The 24,359-nt window shown below is 44.3% G+C and overlaps 1 protein-coding gene across 2 annotated transcripts in view; it reads right to left on the bottom strand.

The window, feature by feature from the left end:
* The window catches only part of COG6 (component of oligomeric golgi complex 6), a 195,289-nt gene that overhangs the window by 96,970 nt on the left and 73,960 nt on the right, over window positions 1-24,359 (bottom strand). For both annotated transcript variants that reach the window (XM_040340358.1, XM_040340359.1), the window contains exons 5-6: window positions 7,838-7,949; window positions 2,327-2,409 (exon numbers count right to left, since the gene is read on the bottom strand). In XM_040340358.1, the coding sequence (XP_040196292.1) occupies window positions 2,327-2,409; window positions 7,838-7,949 (195 nt within the window). The remainder of the gene's footprint in view (window positions 1-2,326; window positions 2,410-7,837; window positions 7,950-24,359) is intronic.

Genomic DNA, 24,359 nt, shown 5'->3' on the forward strand with positions numbered 1-24,359 from the left:
CATGAGATGGCCGCGTCCACAGTAGGGACAGCCCATTTCTTCGAAAACTCTTCCTCTAAGGGGTACATAACTGCGAACCTTTTGGGAGGCAGAAAAATCCTGTCTGGCTTAGCCCAGTCCTGAAATATCAGGTCTTTTAACAAAGGATGTACCGGGAATACCAAATTGGCTTGGGGCGCTTTCAGGGAGCCCAGTGAGGATACCGCGGAGGCCAGAGGCTGAGGCACAGGTATCTTAAAAGCCAACCGCACCATATCCGTTAGGGACTGAACCCACAGTCTTTCTGCGTGAGAAGCTGAAAAAGGTTCCTCTATTGTAGAATCCTCAGAACCTAAATGGTCAAGGTGATCCTGAGTCTGGTCTCCTGGATCTTCCAATTCGTCAGCGGAGAGGATATCCTCCTCCAGAGACTCAGACCTGGGAGACGGGGATCTAACCCGCTTCTTCCCTGACAAAGATGCCGTAATTAGAGCGGCCATCCTCTTTTCCAATCCACCCAAGGTGGAGGCTAACATCTCTTCCGTCACATAGGAAGGAGCTGGTTGAGTAGGGCCAGCCGTAGCACCTAGCAACCCTGATGGCTCACCTAGGACAACAACCTCCGGGCATTCCGGAGCGGTAGGGGCCGCTGGATTTTGGATATCCTCAGAGCCTGATGGAGAACCCCTTGGTTTTTTAACGGTCTTAGCGTTTTTAGCGCTACCTGCACCCTTAGGAGCCATAATATACAAATTCTGAGGCACTCCGCTAGTATACAACTGACTGTAATAGCTGGAGGAAATACACATATAATCAAGTAAATGTGAAACAATAGGGTAGGGTAATGTTAGAGGAACTCCAAACCTCCCATAACCTATAAAAAGGGAAAATCAATACTGAGCCCCAAGGGCTTCAACTACCAGTCTGGAATTGACCCCCTAATGCTGGGCTAGGTGAGCACCCCTCAGTGTTCAAGGCGCTGCTTAGTACACAGGCTTTAAATGCAAACTTTAAGCCAGAGGCTCTTTTAGTAAGGTGTACTTCCAACAACTGCCACCGGGTGTCACTGTGCCAGAAAACTCTGTCAAACCTTCCTATGCTGTAGCCAGCATCGCTGCTCCGTGTCCCTCCACAGCCTTCACAGACTGAATAGCCCTCCAGGATTTATCCTCCCTGCGTGTAGGGAGGAGGAGCCGTCCGGCGTCACCCGCCCCCTCCCCGCGGCGTCGCCGCGCGCGCACCTACAAGCAACGCACGCGCGCGCGTCAGACGCCGCCAGGGGAAGCAGGAAGCCATGTGGAGAGGAGCATCAGGAATGGAATCCCATGACTCCTGAAACGCTAGAGCAGACACAGGTAAAATGGAAGCTTTCAACTGTCTCCCTAATGGTATGGTTCCCTCTCTGTGGAACACCCTGCCCAAAAAGGCCCTCCTTGTGACAGAAGCAGCAGCAGCCTACTAGCCCAGCCAGGGGAGACGATACCTGGGTGCTTTGAGCCATCCCGTTTGAAAACTTTGTGGTTCTCCTTTGCCCATGCACTGAGGCATAAATAGGCTGCCCAAGAATCCCCTGTAGGAAGCCTACTGACAAACCAAGTTCCGTAGGCCCCCTGCTTACCTTTCCACGCCGCAGGGTATTGCTCTGCAAGAGGCCCAATCTTCCCCCTTCACCGTGGGTATGGTCATAGACCTTCAGGGACCGGGGTCTTAAAAGAACACCACACACCTGGACCTATACAGCACCACTGGCAACAGGTATTCTCTAGGTATAGAAACCAGACCTGGAACCCAGGGTCCAGCCCTCCAAGGAGAGGCATTATAGGCAAAACCCCATCCACGAATTGGGGCCCGGGTACCGTCCACTTTGGCTATGAAGCACCTTGGACGGATCCGGTCAGCTGGCCCTGGTCCCAAGGACTACTACAGGCACAGCCTCAACGTGCACCAACACCTAAGACACTGGCGAAAAAACTGAGGTACTCCCACTATGGGTGGGGGTTATATAGGGAGGGAACTTCCTGTCGGAGAGTGCCAGTGTCCATCACCTGAAGGTACACTATATAACCCATATGTAATGGCTATGCTGCTCTGTGTCCCGTGATGTACGATAAAGAAAAAAGTTGCTCATCTTTTAAAACGCTCGTTAACCGCATCACTTGTAAACCAAGATTCCACTGTATTTCAAAGACCCAAGTCTTTGCTATTTCTAAGAGGCTCTGGAGAATTTTTTTAGAACAGTATAAACATATTTTTTTGACGACAAATTAAACTTTGTAAAGAATTATCCTGGTAATGCCTGGAATAATGTACATAGAAAACAACAATATAAAAACACAAAAAAACGTACCCTGCGGTTTGTTGGTTTGTTCGCAGAAGCACTTTGACATCATTATGGATCTGTTTTACTTTATCCAGAACCTTGAAGAACTCCTTTAAATTAAGAGCAAATGATAACTTCAGAATCGCCGAACACTCCACAAGACACAAATGTAGCAACATATAGAAATCAAAAAAGATCTGCGCTAGGTCAAAGATAGTATAGAAGCAGCCCCTCTAACAACTACGATACCAGTTGTAAACAATATAATTCAGATAAGAAGCGGTGCTAAAAAAAAATCTAAAATGTACAATGTGTAACAAATAATCTCCATATAATGAACACAAATGAAGGTGCAATGTGATAAAAAATAAATCAAACAAAAAGATACCTACAAATCATACAATAACTGAGCATTAAATATCCTAATTAGTGCTATTACAAACAAATACCGTATTTATCGGCGTAGAACGCACACTTTTTTCCCCTTAAAATCAGTGGAAAATCGTGGGTGCGCGTTATACGCCAATCCCCGCTGTCTCTGAGCGCCGCCGACATAGACCGAGCCGAGTGGAGTGTACTGCGCACTTGGTTAGGCTCGGCCACGCTCGGCTCCGCCCGCAGGAGCGCGTTATACGCCGATCCCCGCTGTCTCTGAGAGCCGCTGACATAGACCGAGCCGAGCCGGGTGTACTGTGCACTCGGCTTGGCTCTGCTCCGCCCGCAGGACCGCGAGAGAAGCCGAGAGGAGCCGAACACACAGGAAATCCGGCTCTGTACAGCTTGGCTGAGGCGCCAAACTCAAAAAACTCCAAAGCCGCAGAAGGACACCCACAAGGCGGGATGGACTCTGCGCAAGGCCGCAGACGGACGCCGGACAAGGCCGCAGACGGACGCCGGGCAAGACAGCAGACGGACACTGACAAGGCTGCACCGACGAGCATTCAAAATGTACGTTTTTTTTCCTTACACATCCTTTCTAAGCTTGGGGTGCGTGGTATACGCCGATAAATACGGTACATACCGGTATATCAATGTGCAAAATCCTTTCAATAGCAAGCAAAACATGTCCATAAAGTGCAAAAACATAGAAAACGGTTGACCAACGAGCTTCACCACCAAACACCAAGATCGGAAATTCCAACAACAAACCGTGGATTTTTTTTCCGACGGCACTTTGGCTCAAACTTATCTTGCGTACACACGGTCACACAATGTTGTCAGAAATTCCGAACGTCAAGAACGCGGTGACGTTCAACACTACAACGAGCCGAGAAAAATGAAGTTCAATGATTCCGAGCATGCGTAGGATTTTTGTGCGTCGGAATCGCATACAGACGATCGGAATTTCAGACAAGAACTTTTGTCGGAAAAATCGAGAACCAGCTCTCAAATTTTTCTTGTCAAAAATTCCGACAGCAGATGTCCGATGGAGCCTACGCACGTTCGGAATTTCCGACAAAAAGCTCACATCGAACATTTGTTGTCGGAATTTCCGATCGTCTGTACGTGGCATTAGCATACGCCTTTTACCAGATATCGTGGACCACACATTATAAATGGTGAAAAAAGTATATGTTAACCCGGCATCTGTAATAAGCAGTGGCTGATCAACAATGGCTCCGAATGGATCGAGGATAGAAAAAATAAACAAGCATAGTGAAGCCGGCATCACACCAAATGGCTCATTGTGCAAATCAATGTTGACATCCTACAGAACTTCTGACCGTCGCAAACTTCTCTGAGATCATTCATGCGTTTTAACTGGAGCCTGGGAGGCTGGCAAAAGTCTGGTTGACTTGATTTCTAGGATTATTTTTCCACTTCCATCGCCTGCTACCAAAGCCCGGCAGTTGAGTGTGGAGGGTGTGTTGCATGAAGTTGCTGCCCAGGATCTCATCTGCATTTACAAGGATAAAGCAATAACTTCACCCAACACACCCTTCACACTCAACTTACGGGGGTCTGCTGCTGCATGCAGGCTTTGGTAGTAGGAGATCGAGGTGGAAAACAATCCAGCATTTGGGGTTATCAAATCAACCAGACATTTGCCAGCCTCCCGGGCACCAGTTAACACACACTGATGATCACAGAGAGGTTTGTGAAGGTCAGAAGTTCTGTTGGATGTCAACATTGTTTGGCACAATGAGCCATTTGGTGTGATGCCTCGATTTCAGCCGGTGTCCTGCCGAAAATGTTCCCCTGGCAGATTAGGACCCCCCTTGTACTGCGCAGGTGCGGCGCTTGCGCAGTACGAAACTCAACCAAGCCTCTGAAAATAGCCAAACATGTAGAGCTGAGAGTCGGCGCTACATGGCGCATGCGCAATGACCATCACATATGCCACACGCTCCCGATGGTAGTGCTACTCTGCAAGGGGCGGGGGTGATTTTAACAATAAAGTACACGTCTTAGCGGTGTGTGTGGATGGACGGATTTTGCAATCGCAATGTTGATGGGCGGATTTGCACATTTAACTCAGATGGCCAACACGCCCCGCTAAGACGTGTACTTTATTGTTAAAATCACCCCCGCCCCTTGCAGAGTAGCACTAGCATCGGGAGCGTGCGGCATATGTGATAGTCATTGTGCATGCGCGGTGCAGAGCCGACTCTCAGCTCTACCTGTTCGGCTATTTTCGGAGACTCAGCGCCGCGCCTGCGCAGTACAAGGGGCGAAACTTATTCAGCAGAACACCGGCTTAAATATGCTTGTTTATTTTTTCTATCCTCGATCTATTCGGAGCCATTGTTGAGCAGCCACCACCTAAAGGGGTTGTAAAGGTTTGTTTTTTATTTTCTAAATAGGTTCCTTTAAGCTAGTGCATTGTTGATTCACTTACCTTGTCTTCGATTTCCCTTCTAAATGTTTTTTTTGTCTGAATTTCTCACTTACTGTTTCTCCTCAGTAAGCTTGTCCCCATCATCCATGGGGGTTAGTCAGCCAGAACAGCTTACTGAGGAGAAACAGGAAGTGAGAAATTCAGACAAAGAAAAAAAAACATAGAAGGGAAATTGAAGGAAAAGGTAAGTGAACCAACAATGCACTAGCTTAAAGGAACCTATTTAGAAAATAAAAAACTAACCTTTACAACCCCTTTAAAGTATAATTAAAGGCAAAACTCTTTTTTTTGTTTCTCTTTGTTTTGGATAGAGTACAGAAGGATTAGAACAACTGTCAGTTTGTATTTGTGTCTGTGTCCCCATTAGGGAGATGCATCCTCTATTTAAAGGGAAATCTTCCAATGGGGACACTAGTCCTGGTCACCTCGCGTCTCCAAGGATTTCCCTTTTAATTTACAGTGGTTTGCTCTCACTTCCTGTTTAGCTATGGGACAGACAGTGAAGGGAAGTCTCCACAATGGGACACAGATGGCGGAACAAAATCTGACAGGGTTGTTAAATCCCTTCCTTACTCTATCCAAAACGATAAAAAATAAATAAAAAAAAGTCTTGCCTACTTTAAAGTACAAAATGACAAAAAAGTTTTGCCTGAATAGAGCAAGGAAGGGTTATAACCTCTGTCAGATTTTGTTTCTGCCATCTGTGTTCTATTGCAGAGATTTCCCTTAAAGGAGTTGTAATATTATTCATTAGGATATAAAACCTTCTGTGTGTAGCAGCCCCATCAGCACCCCCCAATTACCTACCTTTCTCTCTCCAGCGATGTCAATGATCACCTTAGACATCCAGTACACTCCTCCCGATTGGCTGAGACAGAGCAGCGGCGCCATTGGCTCCCACGGCTGTCAAAGTCAGTCAGCCAATTGGAAGAGAGGGGCATGGCTCCATGAATGGGTACACGGAGCTCTGACTCGGCTAGGGTGCCCCTGTAGCAAGCTGCTGGCTGAGGGGCAATTAAAAGAGGGAGGGGCTAGGAGCAGCAAAGAGGGACATGGGAAGAGAAGGATCCAGGCTGCTCTGTGCAAAACCAACTGCACTGAGGAGATAAGATAAGTATAACATGTTGGTTATTTAAAAAAAAAATTAGCCTTTACAATCATTTTAACTTCCTGTCCCATGGCCAAACAAGAAGGGAGAGGAAATCCCTCCAAATTAAGGAAATTCCTTGGGGACCCCAGGTGACCAGAACTAGTGTCCCCATTGGAAGATTTCCCTTCTATTACTTTTTTTGGGGACAGCCCAAGTAAACAGGACAAATTCCATTGGACAGCAGCATTGTCAGTCTTGGGGGAGAGGAAATTTAGATGGACTGGCAGATTTAAGCCTGGTACACACTATGGGCCAGATCCACAAAGAAGTTGCGCTGGCGTATCTATTGATACGCCGTGTAACTTCTAGGATGCTCCGGAATATATTTTTTCTGTATTCAGAAAACAAGATACGCCAGAATTTTGCTAAGATCCGACTGGCGTCGTATCTTAGTTGCATATTTACGCTGGCCGCTAGGTGGCGCTTCCGTAGATTTACGCAAGGGATATGCAAATTAGGTAGATACGCCGATTCACAAACGTACGTCCGCCGCATTTTTTTACGTCGTTTACGTAGGGCTTTTTCCGGCGTAAAGTTACCCCTGCTATATAAGGTGTACGCAATGTTAAGTATGGTCGTCGGGCCACCGTCAATTTTTTTTTACGTTTTACGTCGTTTGCGTAAGTCGTTCGCGAATAGGGCTGTGCGTAAGTTACGTTCACATCTAAAGCATTGACGATTTGCGGCGTAATTTGGAGCATGCGCACTGGGATTCTTTCATGGACGGCGCATGCGCCGTTCGTAAAAAACGTCAAATACGTGGGGTCACGATTAGTTAGCATAGAACACGCCCCCAACCAGCCTCTTTTAAATTAGGCGGGCTTACGCCGCCCGATATACGCTACGCCGCCGTAACTAAAGGCGTAACTTCTTTGTGAATACAGTACTCGCCTTTCTAAGTTACGGCGGCGTAGCGTTTCTGAGATACGCTACGCCCGCCTAAAGATAGGCGCATGTACGTGGATCTGGCCCAATACGTTTTTTGTGTTTTTTCGTTCAACCCAGTGGGCTGATCTGAATGGCACCCAAACACATGTGGTGCATTTTGCGACTATTGCAGTGCGATTTGGAATCCTGGGCAGAACTGCAGAAATAGCAGAGACCCCAAATCGCCAGATGTGAACGCGATACTCACAGGTCAATCTCCTATAGTCCACTTGTTGCTGCCTACACTTGCTTCCAAAGGCCACTCGGCATGATCGCATTCACCTGACAGCTGCACCCGACATCCCCTGACAGTGCTTCTCTGCAACCAGACCAGAGTTAAAAAGCAGTGCGTGCCCAAGCTCCTCCCAAGAACAAAACACACTGAAATAAGCTCAAGCACGCAATGGCTTTTCCACCCCGTCGGCCCTTGTTTTTCTCATTACATTAGGGGTGTTTTACGCACTTTATTTGAGCATTAACAATTTTTTTATACACTTTTGTTGCCTAAAATAGCACAAAAATATTTGTTTTATTTTCTACAATAACACAAATTACTGCAAACATTGTATGTGTCACCTAATTCCTAATTTTAATGAAAAAAAAACTCAATGTTTCTCCTTACTTCAGTTAATGGACCTTCGTGGCTTCCGCGTAAAATGCTCATTTCCTCAAATGTCAGCTGGAACTTGTCTAGGAAGGCATTTGCAACTTGAGCTCGTATCTCCAGTCGCTGACTTGAAAAGATAAAAAAAAAAATCAAACAAACAATTTAATAAAATCGGACATCAACAGTAATACAAGAGAGACATGATCTACTAGAAGGAAATCTCTCCATTGGGTTTTTGAAAGTATAAGACAACGTAGCGATACCATGAGTTTTGGGAGAAAGTCGTTTATTTTTGTAACACAAGTGCTGGATTCAAATTATCCTGATAGCCACACACAGGGAAATTTTACTTTCTCCCCTCCAATTTTCCATAGTACAGAGGAACCTTGGTATGTGAGTAACACGGTTAACAAGCGTTCTGAAAGATGAGCAACTTTTTTTTTTTTTTCTTAATCCTGACTCGGTTTGTGAGTGTTGTCTCGCAACACGAGCAGAATTCAAGCTAATGGGGTGTGCAGTACCGCATTTGGCCAGAGGTGCGGGGGCGCCGGTGACACTCGGAACGGTTCGGAGCCGTTTGTAATGCTCAGAATCACTGGGAAACACTCCGTTCCCGAGTGTTTCCGAGGGTTCCTGAGATCAGCCGAGCTGTCTCCAAGTATTTCCGAGGCTCTCCGGCGCCCCCCCCAAATCTGGCCACATGTGGTATTGCATGGTATAGACGTCAATGCGGAACAAATTATATTTGTTTCCATTGACTTCTATGGGGAAACTCGCCTTGATATGCGAGTGCTTGGGATTACAAGCATTCTCCTAGAAAGGATTATGCTTGTAATCCAAGGTTCCACTGTATAAATAAACAAATGGATTATTGCAACCTCCCACCCACATTTTTATTTAAACCTTATTTAAACCTTAAACAATAAGGGTCCATGCACACTGCATCTCAAAGAAGCTGCTCCTACAGACTTTTGAGCTTTTTTTTAAACGCTCATATTTTCTGTCTGGAAACCATGCACACTATGGCTTCTTCAGGCGTTTACAAGCAGAAAAGACGCCTAAGTGCCCAGAAAACTCGCGAAAAGGCATGAATAAACTCAAAGAAGCTTGAAAAATACACAAAAAAAAAAAAAAAAAGGAAAAATTAGCTGAGGGGAGGGTTTGTGAAAAAAAAATGCTTATGCTCAAAAAAGCTCAATAATAACATGCAAAACAGCCCAAAAAGCTTCTTCAGAGCCCTAAAATTGTTAGTGATAGATGGCGTTGATCCATTTAGTTTTGTTCACAATTGAAATTTCCTAAAATGTGTATGGTCAAGATTAATGTAACGTTTGCCATTCTGTAACGTATAATATGGTGGTATACCATGTAGATTAAACCTACAGGAGCATCCGGAAAGTATTCACAGTGCTTTACTTTTTCCACATTTTGTTATGTTACAGCCTTATTCCAAAATGAATTCCATTCATTCATTTCCTCAAAATTCTACAAAGAATACCCCATTATGACAATGTGAAAGAAGTTTGTTTGTAAACTTTGCAAATTCATAAAAAACATAAGTATTCACAGCCTTTGCAATGCCACTCAAAATTGAGCTCAGGTGCCTCCCGTTTCCACTGATCGTCCTTCAGATGTTTCTACAACTTGATTGGTAAATTAGGTTGATTGGACAGGATTTAGAAAAGCACACACCTGTCTATATAAGGCTCCACAGATAGGGCTCTTTCACACAGGCGGCCCGTTCAGGTCCGCCTGACAGTTTTTTTTGAGGCCGCGGATGTCAGCGGTGACATGCCCGCTGACATCCGACCCGCTCCGATCCGCCAAAGTGTGACGGAGGAAAAACCTACTTTTCCATCCATCTGGTGGATCAGATCGGGTGAACACGGACAGACGGTCCGTGTTCATCCGATCCCCCCATAGGGGAGAGCGGAGTTCTGACAGGGCGGTCCCTGCACAGTGTGCGGGGACCGCCCTGTCATCCGCCGGTTCAGCGGGGATCAACGGAGCGATCCCCGCTGAGCAAGCGAAGGTGCACGGGGTGGATCATCACTGATCCGCCCAGTGTGAAAGGGGCCTTAGTGCATGTCAGAGCACAACCAAGCCATGAAGTCCAAGGAAGTGTCTGTAGACCACTAGGTCTACAAGTCTGCAACCACCAGGATGGGGGGAGAAGAGCCTTAGTCAGGGAGGTGACCAAAAAATCTGATGGTCACTCTGACAGATCTCCAGCGTTTCTCTGTGGAGAGAGGAGAACCTTCCAGAAGAACAACCATCTCTGCAGCACTCCACCAATCAGACCTGTATGGTAGAGTGGCCAGACGGAAGCACATGAGTTGCCAAAAGGCACCTGAAAGACTCTCAGACCAGATGAAAACCATACCACCTATAAGGTAGTAACAAAAATATACCACAAAGAAATTTTCAAGGCCAAAAAAAATCACTTCTCCTACATCATCACTAATGCCCTCAACCGCCCCTGCGAGCTGTTCAAGCTCGTCACCCAGACCATGAATCCGGTCTGTTTGGAAGCCCCCAATTCTGACACCCAAGAATTTTGCAATGAATTATCGGATTATTTCATTAACAAAATTGAAGGGATCCGTGAAAGCATTCTGCAAAACAGTACCCCCCTCAATCTTCCCCCTAGACCCACACCCAACTCGCACACTAGTTGGCCGCAGTCAACGAGGTTCGTCCTAAAACCCATCTCCATTGAAACTACCAAAAATATCATTGACTCCCTGCGTAATAGCACGGCGCCTAATGACATCATCCCCACCAAACTGCTGAAGGAATGCGCCGATATTCTGGCACCACCTATCAAGCAGCTTATAAATCAATCATTTAAGGATGGCTTGGTACCCACCCTGTTGAAACAGGGCACAATCAAGCCTATCTTGAAGAAACCCACCCTCGACCCCAAGGCCCCTGAACATCGTCGTCCCTTAACAGGCCTGAACGTCCTCTCAAAGGTAATGGAGAAAGCAGTGGTACAACAGCTGCAACAGCATCTAGATACCCACAATTTGCTCGATCCTTTTCAATCGGGTTTCCGTCCCGGGCACGGGACGGAGACAGCACTGCTCAAAATATGGGACGATGCTCTCGAGGCTGCAGACAAAGGAGAATCTTGTCTTCTGGTTCTGTTGGACCTAAGCGCAGCATTTGACACAGTAGACCACAAACTCTTACTGACTCGGCTAGTTGAAGTAGCCAGAGTCACGGAAGGTGATTTATCTTGGTTCTCCTCCTTTCTGGAAAACCGATCACAAACAGTGAAACTTGGTCCTTTCACTTCTGAAAAACGCACGGTGTCATGCGGGGTCCCTCAAGGATCCCCCCTGTCGCCGGTACTGTTCAACATCTATCTTTAGCACCTCTTTCAAATCATCAGCAGCCAAAAACTACTTTATCATTCCTATGCAGATGATACACAACTGTATTTTCGCATCTGTAACAAAGAGGATCATCATCTCGGTCTAGAGAAATGTCTCTCTTTGATAGAAAACTGGATGACAAAGAGTTATCTTAAACTCAACAGGGCAAAAACAGAACTTCTTCTGTTGCACGCCAGTCGTAAGAATCAACCAGCAACACCCTGGACACCCCCGCCCATTCTGGGCCAAATCATCACCCCTAGCACCAAAGTCAAAAGTCTCGGGGTCATCTTCGACACCTACATGGACAATGGATGCACAAATAGGGTCAGTAGTCAGCGGATCTCACCATCTGCTGCGCCTACTACGCAGACTTATCCCATTCATTCCCAAAGAAGACGTAGCGGTCGTAGTGGGAACAATTGTGAACTCCAGACTGGACTATGCAAATTCCCTTTACCTCGGACTCCCAAAGTACCAAATCACTCGTCTACAAGTCGTTCAAAACTCGGCCGCCAGACTGGTGACTGGGAAAAAACCCTGGGAATCAATCTCACCTTCGCTGAGAACCCTTCACTGGTTGCCAGTAAAAGATAGAATTGCGTTTAAAGCACTCTGTCTGACACATAAGTGCATCCATGGGAAGGCCCCCCAATATCAATGCGAAAAAATAAAAGCTCACAACCCCAATCGCGTTCTGCGATCCACAAATCAAAATCTGCTCCAGATACCCAAAGCCAAATACAAGTCCAAAGGAGAGCGAAGATTTGCGCTCCAAGGTCCCAGACTATGGAATGCGTTACCAACCAGCATTCGGTTGGAGGAGAATCACTTGACCTTTAGAAGAAAGATCAAAACTCATCTCTTTTGATATCAAAAGAGACAGGAACACCAAGCGCCCAGAGGCGATTTAGTTTGCATGTGCTGCGCTATATAAGTTCTTCACTCACTCACTCATGAGAAAAAAAATTCTCTGGTCTGATGAAACAAAGATTGTACTCTTTGGTCTGAATGGCAAGCTCATGTCATGTCACCTGGCCAATACCATCCCTACAGTGAAGCATGGTGGTGGCAGCATCTTGCTGTAGGGATGCTTTTCAGAGGCAGAAAATCAGAGACTAGTCAGGATCGAGGGAAAGATCATCCTTGGTGAAAACCTGCTCCAGATCGCTTTGGACCTCAGACTGGGGCGAAGATTCACCTTCCAACAGGATAATGTAGTATAATGTAATTGTATGTAGCTAAATCATAAATGTAATGCAAACACATTGACAAAAATGATGATGGCAAACCAAAAAACAGTACCTGCAATGTACGATGTAGTGATACAAGGTAAAGACTACATTGTATTATAGTAGAGCCACTCAAGGGTCTTGAGCAGGAGTTTATGTCCAAACAAGAGGTGTTTATTCAGTCTGATTGCGTCGCCTTTGATGGATCCCTGTCCATTTTTGTTAAGACGACACTTAAATCCATTAAACCGTTGGAGAGAATAAACTCTTCTTAGACACTCTTGCTCAAAACCCGTTTGTGCTTTTACGACTTTCTTTTTATCTCCTGAGGTAACTGTGCTGTAGTGCACCTAGTTAGATACTCCCCAGAAAACAAATGTTCTAAAAACCATATTGTCAGAAGTATTGTGACACCTGCCTTTACACGCACATGAACTTTAATGGTACCCCAGTCTTAGTCCGTAGGGTTCAATATTGAGTTGGCCCACCTTTGCAACTATAACAGCTTCAACTCTTCTGGGAAGGCTGTCCACAAGGTTTATGAGTGTGTCTATGGGAAAGTTTGACCATTCTTCCAGAAGCGCATTTGTGCGGTCAGGCACTGATGTTGGATGGGAAGGCCTGGCTCACAGTCTCCGCTTTAATTTATCCCAAAAGGTGTTTTATTGGGTTGAGGTCAGGACTCTGTGCAGGCCAATCAAGCTCCTCCATCCCAAACTCGCTCATCCAATGTCTTTTTGGACCGTACTTTGCATCATTTGGTAGAGGGGGGACTATGGTGTGGAATTGTTTTTCAGGGGTTGGGCTTGGCCCCTTAGTTCCAAGTGAAGGGAACCCTTAAAGCATCAGCATACCAAAACATTTTGGACAATTTCCTGCTCCCAACTTTGTGGGAACAGTTTGGGGATGGCCTCTTCCTGTTCAGACATGACTGCGCACCAGTGCACAAAGCAAGGTCCAACATGACAATGATCCAAAACACAAATCTAAGGCCAATGTTGCATTTCTGAAGAACAACAGGTTAAAGTGATTCAGTGGCCAAGTATGTCTCCTGATCTGGACCCAATCAAACACCTATGGGGAATTCTGAAGAGACAAGTTGAGCATCACTCCCCATCTAGCATTCAGGCTCCAAAAGAGGTCATTGTTGAGGAATGGAAAAAGATACTGTAGATGTTGCAATATGTCGCCAACTTGTTCATTTCATGCCTAGAAGACTTGGTCCCGTCCTTACAAATCATGGAGGTCGTACAAAATACTAGATGAGGTAGTTTTTGTTGTGGGGTGTATTTATTTTTGCATCAACTCATTTGGATAAAGATTTTGTAATGTAAGTTATAATATTAACCTTACTTTCATGTAATGAGCTAAACAAATGTTCTATATAGTAGGCAAGGTTGAAAAAAGACACAAGTCCAACCTGTGTGTGTGATTATATGTCAGTATTACATTGTATATCCCTGTATGTTGTGGTCGTTCAGGTGCTTATCTAATCTTTTTTTTAAAACTATCGATGCTCCCTGCTGAAACCACTGCCTGTGGAAGGGAATTCCACATCCTTGCCGCACTTATAGTAAAGAACCCTCTACGCAGTTTAGGGTTACTATATATATATATATATATATATATATATATATATATATATATATATATATATATATATATATATATATATATATATATAAGCCATTTGGTGTTTTTCTTGCCATCATTCTATGTTTCTTATTTACACTAAGAGCCTGTTCACACTGGGGCGACTCGTCAGGCAGCTCAGCCGCCTGACGAGTCGCGTCCCATTCAATGCAATGGAACCGTTCTAATAGGAGCGACACAAGTCGCTCCGACTTAGAAAAAAGTTCTTGCACGACTTCGGGGGCAGCTCGGGGCGACCTGCATTGACTTCTATACAGAAGTGGTTTTGCAGGTCGCCCCCGAAGTCGTGCCGCGGAAGTGTGGACTGGCTCTTACTATTCCACCTATTGACAGCAACGATGGGGCACGATTCCTCCCACTGACATCAATAATGAGGTACTTTAGAAAAGTGTGGAGGCCCCTGGCCTAGAAACACTAAGAACAAAAGTTATTGACAAAACTGGTGAACTGTTTTTCCTACACTCTAAGTTGCAGCAAAACATCATGTGTCACACAAAAAGAAACTTTTATTCCCAACAAAATGGGCATAATGTCTCTCACTGATATAAATGATGAGGCACTATTCTTCCCACTAATACCAGTGATGGGGCACTATTCCTCCCAGTAATACCAGTGATGAGGCACTATTCCACCGACACTAACGAACAGGTACTATAGATTGTAAGCTCTTCTGAGCAGGGCCCTCCTAATCCTTTCTTATTTTAATTATATTATAACTGTTTTGTCTCCCTTTTATATTGTAAATCGATGCGTAAACTGTTGGTGCTATATAAATCCTGTATAATAATAATGCCGCGTACACATGATCATTTTCCGGGTTCTAAAAAATGAATTTTTTTTAATGTCATTAAAAACGATTGTGTGTGGGCTTCAGAGCATTTTTCGGGTTCTAAAAAATGGGCAAATCATTTTTTCGAACATGCTTTATTCTTAACAGACGTTTTTAACGTTGTAGTTTTTCGGGTTGTAAAAAATGATCGTGTGTGGGCTTTAACGACGTGAAAAATCTGCGCATGCTCAGAAGCAAGTTATGAGAAGGGAGCGCTTGTTCTGGTAAAACTACCGTTCATAATAGAGTAAGCACATTCATCACGCTGTAACAGAAAGAAAAGCGTGAATCGTCTTTTACTAACACAAAATCAGCTAAAGCAACCCCAAGGGTGGCGTCATCCGCATGGAACTTCCCCTTTATAGTGCCGTCGTACGTGTTGTACGTCACCGCGCTTTGCTAGAGCATTTTGTTTTTCACGATCGTGTGTAGGCAAGGCCGTTTTAATGATCAAGTTGAAAAAAACTTTGTTTTTAGAGCCTGAAAAACATAATTTTTTAGAACCCGAAAAATGATTGTGTGTACGCGGTATAATATTCCTGCCACTGACACCAGTAATGGGGCACTATTCCTCCCACTGACACCAACAACGGGGGCATTATTTCTCCCACTGATATCAATAATGGGGCACTGTAGAAAAGTTTGGAGGCCTCTGGCCTAGAAACACTAAAAATGAAAGTTATTGATAAAATTGGTGAACTGCTTTTCCTACACTCTAGGTGGCAGCAAAACCTCACGTGTCACACAATAAGAAACGCAAGGCCTTAGCTTAGAGTAGACTTTGGTGATTCTTTCATGAATTCTTTCATTCCTGCATGACTGTATACCATAAATAAAAGTCAATTGGTTGGCATATTATTTTTAAAAATACTTTTTGAAGAATAGAATAATCAAATACATTTGGCACACAACTTGTATATATAATTACAGCAATGATACAAAGCTGGAAAAGCCTAGGCCCGTAGAATGTAATAATTCCATATGTTGCAGAATCCACAGAATGCCTTCCGATAATAGAACATGAACAATATCTCTACTATTGTCAGAGCTCTGCTTTAAATACCACTTTAGATATTGTGGATATTAACATTTTACAGAACTAAAAGTTGGAAATAATAGAAAGTTTCCGTTGTCGATAAATGGCAAAGCCCATGAGGGTGACTGGGGTCACTTGCAGTGATGTGGAATGTATTGTAATGTACTGCGTTGTCTCATAATTATGCGTATAAAAATGAGAGGGAACAAAAGCTCCATTGACAACTTAAGACAAGTCGGAGGAAGACAAAGGGTAACAGATCATGGGAATGTTCCATTGCACAGTCCCGCTTTCTGATCTCACAAGGGCCCTAATGAAGCCCTACGCCCCAGCCTGATTTGTTTCCATGGAAACCAGATTGCGGTGCAACTGCCTTCATGCTGTTAAGAAAATGACGGTCCATTCTCTGGCACACAACAGAGCGCTCTGCTCCGAGTTCACAACGGACACCAGGGTGACTTTTAATTCACTGACTGTTGCTTATGCCGATTCTGCACGTCTGCTTTAAAGAAAGATTTTTACACTTCGGTGAGCGCGGGAAGAAATGTCGTTAAGGAGATTACAGGATATCAGGAGTGAAAACTGAACTCAGCGCTGCACAGTTATTAAAGTTTTGTGAACTAGAGAAAAAACGCTGCCAACCTGCTGATCATTGGATTTTATTTAAACATATGTTCAGACTGCCTATGGAAAAATTATTATTCCGTTCAGTTCCCTAGTGTCACTGAAACAGACGAGTGACATCAGAAAAAGACCAAGTGGTTTATTGACCCTAGGTTCACATCTATGCAGCCAATTCGGTTTTCAGGCGTGTTTCAGGACAATGACCCCAAACACACCTCCAGGCTGTGTAAGGGCTATTTGACCAAGAAGGAGAGTGATGGGGTGCTGCGCCAGGTGACTACCTCTTGAAGCTCATCAAGAGAATGCCAAGAGTGTGCCAAGCAGTAATCAAAGCAAAAGGTGGCTACTTTGAAGAACCTAGAATATGAAATATATTTACAGTTGTTTCACACTTTTTTGTTATGTATAATTCCACATGTGTTAATTCATAGTTTTGATGCCTTCAGTGTGAAGTAGTCATGAAAATAAAGAAAACTCTTTTAATGAGAAGGTGTGTCCAAACTTTTGGTCTGTACTGTGTGTATATATATATATATATATATATATATATATATTTATATTAGGGCTGTTACTGATCAAAATTGTTCTGTTCGATTAATCGTTTTTTTTTTGTTATCGATTAATCGACTAATTCCGATTAATTATAATGCACATACAGATCCAACTACTTTTAGCTGATCTCCTTGCAGGCTGATTCCCAACCACTGGAAAAATGGATAGCAGGATACAAAAAACATACAAAGGCAGCGCTCGATGGGAATAGCATTAAAACCTTTATAGTCTTCAAGTAGGTAACCAAATATTGCACTGGAGATAAAATCGATGTAGCTACATAAACTGTAAAAATGGTGCGAGTAATACCAAACGGTACCAAAAGCAGTCATAAAAACATGTAGCTAAGTATGACACTGGTATAAAAATGTGTACAACGATACCACTGCTGAATCCAGATGAGGAGCGGTTAACATCAGTCCGTCGGCATGTAGATGTCCCGTGAAGGGAACTATCACAATTCCCAGTGGATGGTTGTAGAATCCCAGGTTTATAGAGGGAAGTGATAGAGGGAAGTGATAGAGGGAAGTGTAACAGCCCTTGCGTGTGGCAGAGAGTAAGGTCCCGCCGGCATGCAGATATGAAGGCACAGCAAAGGAGCCCTTCAGATGGACACGGCAAGCCCCGCCGGTGTCCGTGACGTTACTGGATCTCTGACGGAACTCCCTGAAGGCCCAGAAGCCGGCGAAGAGGTGAGTACCAATCAAAAGAATTTTAATCTATCAAAAAGATTTTGATCGATCAAAAAAATTAAAGATTAATCGATTAATTAAAAGTTAATTTGCACAGCCCTAATATATGTGTGTGTTTTTTTTTTTAGCAGAGACCCTAGAGAATACAATGGCGGTCATTGCAACTTTTTATCTCGTACGGTATTTGCGCAGCAATTTTTCAAATGCGTTTCATTTAAAAAAAAAAACAGTAAAGTTAGCCCATTTTTTTTTGCATAATGTGAAAGATGAAGTTACTCAGAGTAAAGATACCCAACATGTCACGCTTCAAAATTGCACACGCTCCTGGAATGGTGCCAAACTTTGGTACCTAAAAATCCCCATAAGTGACGCTTTAATTTTTTTTACTGGTTACATGTTTTGAGTTACAGAGGAGGGCTAGAATTATTGCTCTCCTTCTAACGTTCTCTGCGACATCTCACATGTGTGGTTTGAACACTGTTTCCATATGTGGGCGGGACTTGCGTATGCGTTCGCTTCTGCTCGCAAGCATACGGGGACAGGGGAAATTTATTTTAATTTTTTTATTGTTAATTTTGCTTTTTTTTTTCTCTTTATTTTGACACTTTAAAAAAAAAATTGGATTGCTTTTATTCCTATTACAAGGAATGTAAACATTGTTGAGGAGTCAACAAGGCCTATGATGAAAGGTACACCATTCCTATTGTGAAACATGGAGGTGGATCGCTGATGTTTTGGGGATGTGTGAGCTACAAAGGCACAGGAAATTTGGTCATAAATGATGGCAAGATGAATGCAGTATGTTATCAAAAAATACTGGAGGAACATTTGCATTCATCAGCCAGGAAGCTGTGCATGGGACGTACTTGGACATTTCAACCTAGGAATGATCCAAAACACAAGGCCAAGTCGACCTGTCATTGGCTACAGCAGAATAAAGTGAAGGTTCTGGAGTGGCCATCTCAGGCACGCGTACACACGGTCGAACATGTCCGCTGAAACTGGTCCGCAGACCAGTTTCCGCGGACATATCCGACCGTGTGTACGGCCTAGCGGACAGGTTTCCAGCAGACAAAAGTTTCTTAGCAAGCTAAGAAACTTGTCCGCTGGAAACATGTCCGTCGGACATGTCCGATGGTTAGTACACCTAATCGGACATGTCCGCTGGTTATGACGTGTAACCAGCGTCCCGAAATCCCGCGCATGCGTCGAATTGATTTGACGCATGCGTGGAAGCATTGCACTTCCGTGTTTGAGAACGTCGGTGTCTTCTACGTCACCGCGTTCTCTGTCCGCGGACCGTTTTCATCGGACATGTCTCCTCGTGTGTACGGGGCCTTAGTCTCCTGACCTCAATATCACTGAGCCACTCTGGGGAGATCTCAAAACGTGCAGTTCATGCAAGACAGCCCAAGAATTTACAGGAACTGGAGGCTTTTTGCCAAGAGGAATGGGCAGCTTTACCATCTGAGAAGATAAAGAGCCTCATCCACACATACCAAAAAAAGACTTCAAGCTGTAATTGATGTTAAAGGGGGCAATACACAGTATTAAGAACTGGGGTGTATAAACTTTTGATCGGGGGCCTTTGGGTAGTTTTTGTTGTGATGATTTAAAAAGAGTAACACACAGTTGATTGATAATAAATGGCTTCAGCCAAATACTAACCATGAGTGAAAGAAATGTTTTTGTGTTATCATTCATATTCCTTTAAAAAATGGCCAAGAAATCATAAATTCTGCCAGGGTATTTATACTTATGAGCACAGCTGTATACTGTATATTTTTAAACCAGAGGTGTCCAAACTTTTGACCTACCTTGGCCACATTGGAAGAAGAGAAATTGTCTTGGGCCACACATAAAATACACTAATAATAACGAGAGCTGATGAGCAGAAAAAGTCAGGCTGATCACAAGTTACCGTATTTATCGGCGTATACCGTGCACTCTTTTGCCCTGAAAATCAGGGCAAAATCGTGGGTGCGCGGTATACGCCGATACCCGCTTTCCAGCGCCGAGTTTGAATACTGCGCCGACATATACCGAGCGCAGTACACTCGTGTATTGTCGGGCAGTCTCGGCTTCTCTCGCGCTGACGTTCTGGACGTCAGCGTGAGAGTAGCCGAGCCTGCCCGACTATGCACGAGTGTACTGCGCTGTGTATATGTCGGCGCAGTATTCAAACTCGGCGCGGGAAACGAGCGGGGAGGACGCGAGGACGCCGCAGAAGGACGCCGGACCCGACGAAGAGGACACCCGAAGCCGCAGACGGACGCCGGACCCGACGAGGCCGCCGATGGACGCCGCACAAGACACCAAAACTGTAAGTACAAAAAATCTTTTTTCCACAGGAATTCAGGGCAACTTCAGGGGTGCACGCTATACGCGGGAGCGCGCTATACCCCGATAAATACGGTAATGATCACTGATATAAGTAATAAAATGTCATTGTACTTTTGTATTGTTTAATGGTTCTAATTTTACCTTTCGTGTACTTTATCCTTGAGAATAGTTGCTCACAAATATAGGTGCTGCCAAAAACGGATGACATGAGTAAGGCGTGATTGTAAAGAGTGAGATATTTTACTTTGGGAAGATAAAACTATAACATTTTTCTTCGGCTGCATGTGTTCACAAAAAAAAAAAAAAACATTTTAAAGTAAATTTCCGATTTTGTGTTGGACCGCAGGTTGGACACCCCTGTTTTAAACTAAAGTTCCCTTTTATTCACCACACACTTAAAATAATGTTATTAAAAAAAAAAATATGTAAAAAGCCAAAAAAAGGACAGTAAAAAAGGTTATTGCTGCATTCTGTTTTTTAACCATAACAAATGCCCTAAAAAGGCTTAAAAAGTTTTGTGAGCCAATTACAAGAGTAATGGCAAAGATCCAATTCCCAACAGATTTTCCCTCTCACAGTACACATAAGCACATATAACTGCAAAAAGCAATTTTTAAAGTCATTATACAATGTTCTCACCTCTGCTTCATTTTACTTTGTAATAAGTCTCAAGCAATCAAATGAATTAAAGTTTAGATGAAATAAGCAATTTTCACTTACACTACTTTCTCACACCGCTACCACCTAGAAATATATTTTTATCTGCTGTTAAGACATAAATACTTATTTCTGCAGGATAATTACTGCAAGTGGTAAATAAGCCAAACATAGCAATGTAACACATCTGCAGACCACTGTAGGAGGAAAACAGGAGCTTGGTAACATTTCCTAAAAAATGTTCAGCTACCGTATATACTCGAGTATAAGCCAAGTTTTTCAGACCTTTTTTTTAGGGTGAAAATGTCCCCCTCGGCTTATACTCGAGTCAGTGTACCTGAACGGTGCAACGCTCCTCCTCATGGCGGCAGCCACTACTATAGGCAGCAGCTTCGGCCTAGTCTTCGGATCCGGCGGCCATCTTTCTCCTCCCGGCCTCTCCACCAGCACTGTATCCCGGCCTCCCTGGTGTCTGGCTCCCTCATTCCACGCAGATCCTGCTCCATGGGCTTCCGACCGGGCGGGGGTCTGAACGGAGCAGTGCCCTCCCGCATGGCGGCAGCCCCAAATCCAGCTTTGGCCTAGTCCCAAGCTCTGGCGGCCATCTTGGTACTCCCGGCCTCTCCACCAGCGCTGCATCCCTCCTTTCCTGGCTTCTGCACTCAGGCCTATGGACGCTTCCTGCATCCTCCAGGTGAGTGGAGCACAGTGAGGTTGCAATAGGCACAGTGAGGTTGGGAACAGTGAGGTTGCAAAGGGCACAGTGAGGTTGCAATGGGCACAGTGAGGCGTGCAAATGGGCATTGTTGACCCTCTTTTCTGCTGCATTCTCACCCTAGGCTTATATTCGAGTCAAAAGTTTTCCCATTTTTTGTGGTAAAATTAGGTACCTCGGCTTATACTCGAGTATATACCCACTTCCCGACCTCCTCATGTACATTTACGTCGGCAGAATGGCACGGACAGGCACAATCACGTACCTGTACGTCCTCTGCTAGACGTGGGTGGGGGGTCCAATCGGGACCCCCCCCGGTACATGCGGAGGTCGGGTCCGCTCGGGGAGCGATCCGGGACGACGGCGCGGCTATTTGTTTATAGCCGCTCCGTCGCGATCGCTCCCCGGAGCTGAAGAACGGGGAGAGCCGTGTGTAAACACGGCTTCCCCGTGCTTCACTGTGTCGGCGCATCGATCGCGTCATTCCCTTTATAGGGAAGACACGATCGATGACGTCATTCCTACAGCCACACCCCCCTACACTAGTAAACACACACAAAGTAAACCCTAACTCCTACAGCGCCCCCTGGGGTTAACTCCCAAACTGCAACTGTTTTCACAATAAACAATGCAATTTAAATGCATTTTTTGCTGTGAAAATGACAATTGTCCCAAAAATTTGTCAAAATTGTCCGAAGTGTCCGCCATAATGTCGCAGTCACGAAAAAAATCGCTGATCGCCGCCATTAGTAGTAAAAAAAATTAAAAAAATAAAAATGCAAAAAAACTATCCCCTATTTTGTAAACGCTATAAATTTTGCGCAAACCAACCGATAAACGATTATTGCGATTTTTTTTTACCAAAAATAAGTAGAAGAATACATATCGGCCTAAACTGAGGGAAAAAAAATGTTTATATATGTTTTTGGGGGATATTTATTATAGCAAAAAGTAAAAAATATTGCATTTTTTTCTAAATTGTCGCTCTATTTTTGTTTATAGCGCAAAAAATAAAAACCGCAGAGGTGATCAAATACCACCAAAAGAAAGCTCTATTTGTGGGGAAAAAAGGACGCCAATTTTGTTTGGGAGCCACGTCGCACGACCGCGCAATTGTCTGCTAAAGCGACGCAGTCCCGAACTGTAAAAACCCCTTGGGTCTTTAGGCAGCAATATGGTCCGGGGCTTAAGTGGATACGGTATATTCATCCAACATGAGCAGTTCACCTCTACAGCATACAGTAACTGCAGTTAAATCTGGCAAATTATCTCCTCGTCAACAAGGCTGGTAGCACTTTTATCCTTCTGTGTGTATGTGTCCTTTTTGACATCTGCCCATTGATTTGACATTTGGTCAGTCCATACTAATAAGTCCCAAGCCTAATGCCGCGTACACACGATCATTTTTCAGCATGAAAAAAACGACGTTTTTAAAAAATGTAATTTAAAATGATCTTGTGTGGGCATCACATCATTTTTCGGGTTCTGAAGAACGCCAATTTTTTTTTTTCGAACATGCTGCATTTTTTAATGACGTTTTAAACTATGTCGTTTTTCGGGTTGTAAAAAATGATCGTGTGTGGGCTAAAACAACGTTAAAAACACGTAAAACTTAAAAATGCCCCCCTTGGCTTATACTCGAGTCAATGTACCTAAAATTATTGAGAGGCTGCGGACGTCCATCGTTTAAAACTCGCGGTCTCCTCCTGGTCCCTTCCGTGATAGGCGGAACTGTGTCTGCTGAGAAATGCCTATCACGAACGTTCTCTCATCCTCACCCATCCCAGCAGACACTGTGTTCAGTGTTCTGCCAATCACAGATGCCTTTTCATCCTCGGACAAGAGGACGTCTGTGATTGGCAGAACACTGAACACAGTGTTTGCTAGGAAACTGAGTCTGAGGATGAGAGAACGTCCGTGATAGGCGGAACTGTGTCTGCTGAAAAACGCCCATCACGGAAGGGACCAGGAGGAAGCCGTGAGTTTTAAACAATGAATGGACGCATGCAGCCTGTCAATTTCAGGTACACTGACAACTAGCACAGTGACGACGGGCACAGTGACGATGGGCACAGGAGGTTGCAATGGGCACAGTGAGGTGTGCAAATGGGCATCGTTGACCCTCTTTTCCGCTTACAGTAGCTGCTGCATTCTCACCCTAGGCTTATACTCAAGTCAATAAGTTTTCCCCGTTTTTTTGTGGTAAAGTTGGGTACCTCGGCTTATACTCGAGTATATACGGTACTTTCTAATAAGATGCAAGTTGCCTGTTCTTTAGAGGTACTCTTGTAGTAAATCAAAGCATTAATTTATACAGATCCAAACATCAGACCCTTAAAGAATTATGATGAGGAACCGAAGAACATAGGGAATTGGATCCAAAAGATGGACAGCTGGGAGCAATGATAATGAAATATTTCTTTTGAAGTTCACGTTAAACTAGACAAGAAAAAACATCCCCACAGTGACAGACAACCTGTACTCATGGGGCCGCTGGCTTTTTACACGTATGTAAAGTACACTCAATGGATGTACATCCAGAGGACAAAAGTCAAGCGTGCTTACATAAATCCACAGCGCCATTCTCATACAGTCCATGCACGGGGGAGACTTTACAATAAAAGGAAGGCATGCCCCTTGTCTCTCGACTCTCAATGCAGCCATTCTTTATTCACAAATAATTACTCCCTGAGGATTTGGGAGCGTAACTACTAAATATTCATGGAAGAGCAAAATTAAAAATGACTCCGCAGATTGAAAATTAGCTGCTAATTAGAAATGCAGGCAAAAGCATCTTAAAGCTGTGAAAACAGCAAGTATTCTA

This window comes from Rana temporaria, chromosome 2 (assembly GCF_905171775.1).
Source record: "Rana temporaria chromosome 2, aRanTem1.1, whole genome shotgun sequence".
In the NCBI taxonomy this organism is placed as follows: domain Eukaryota; kingdom Metazoa; phylum Chordata; class Amphibia; order Anura; family Ranidae; genus Rana; species Rana temporaria.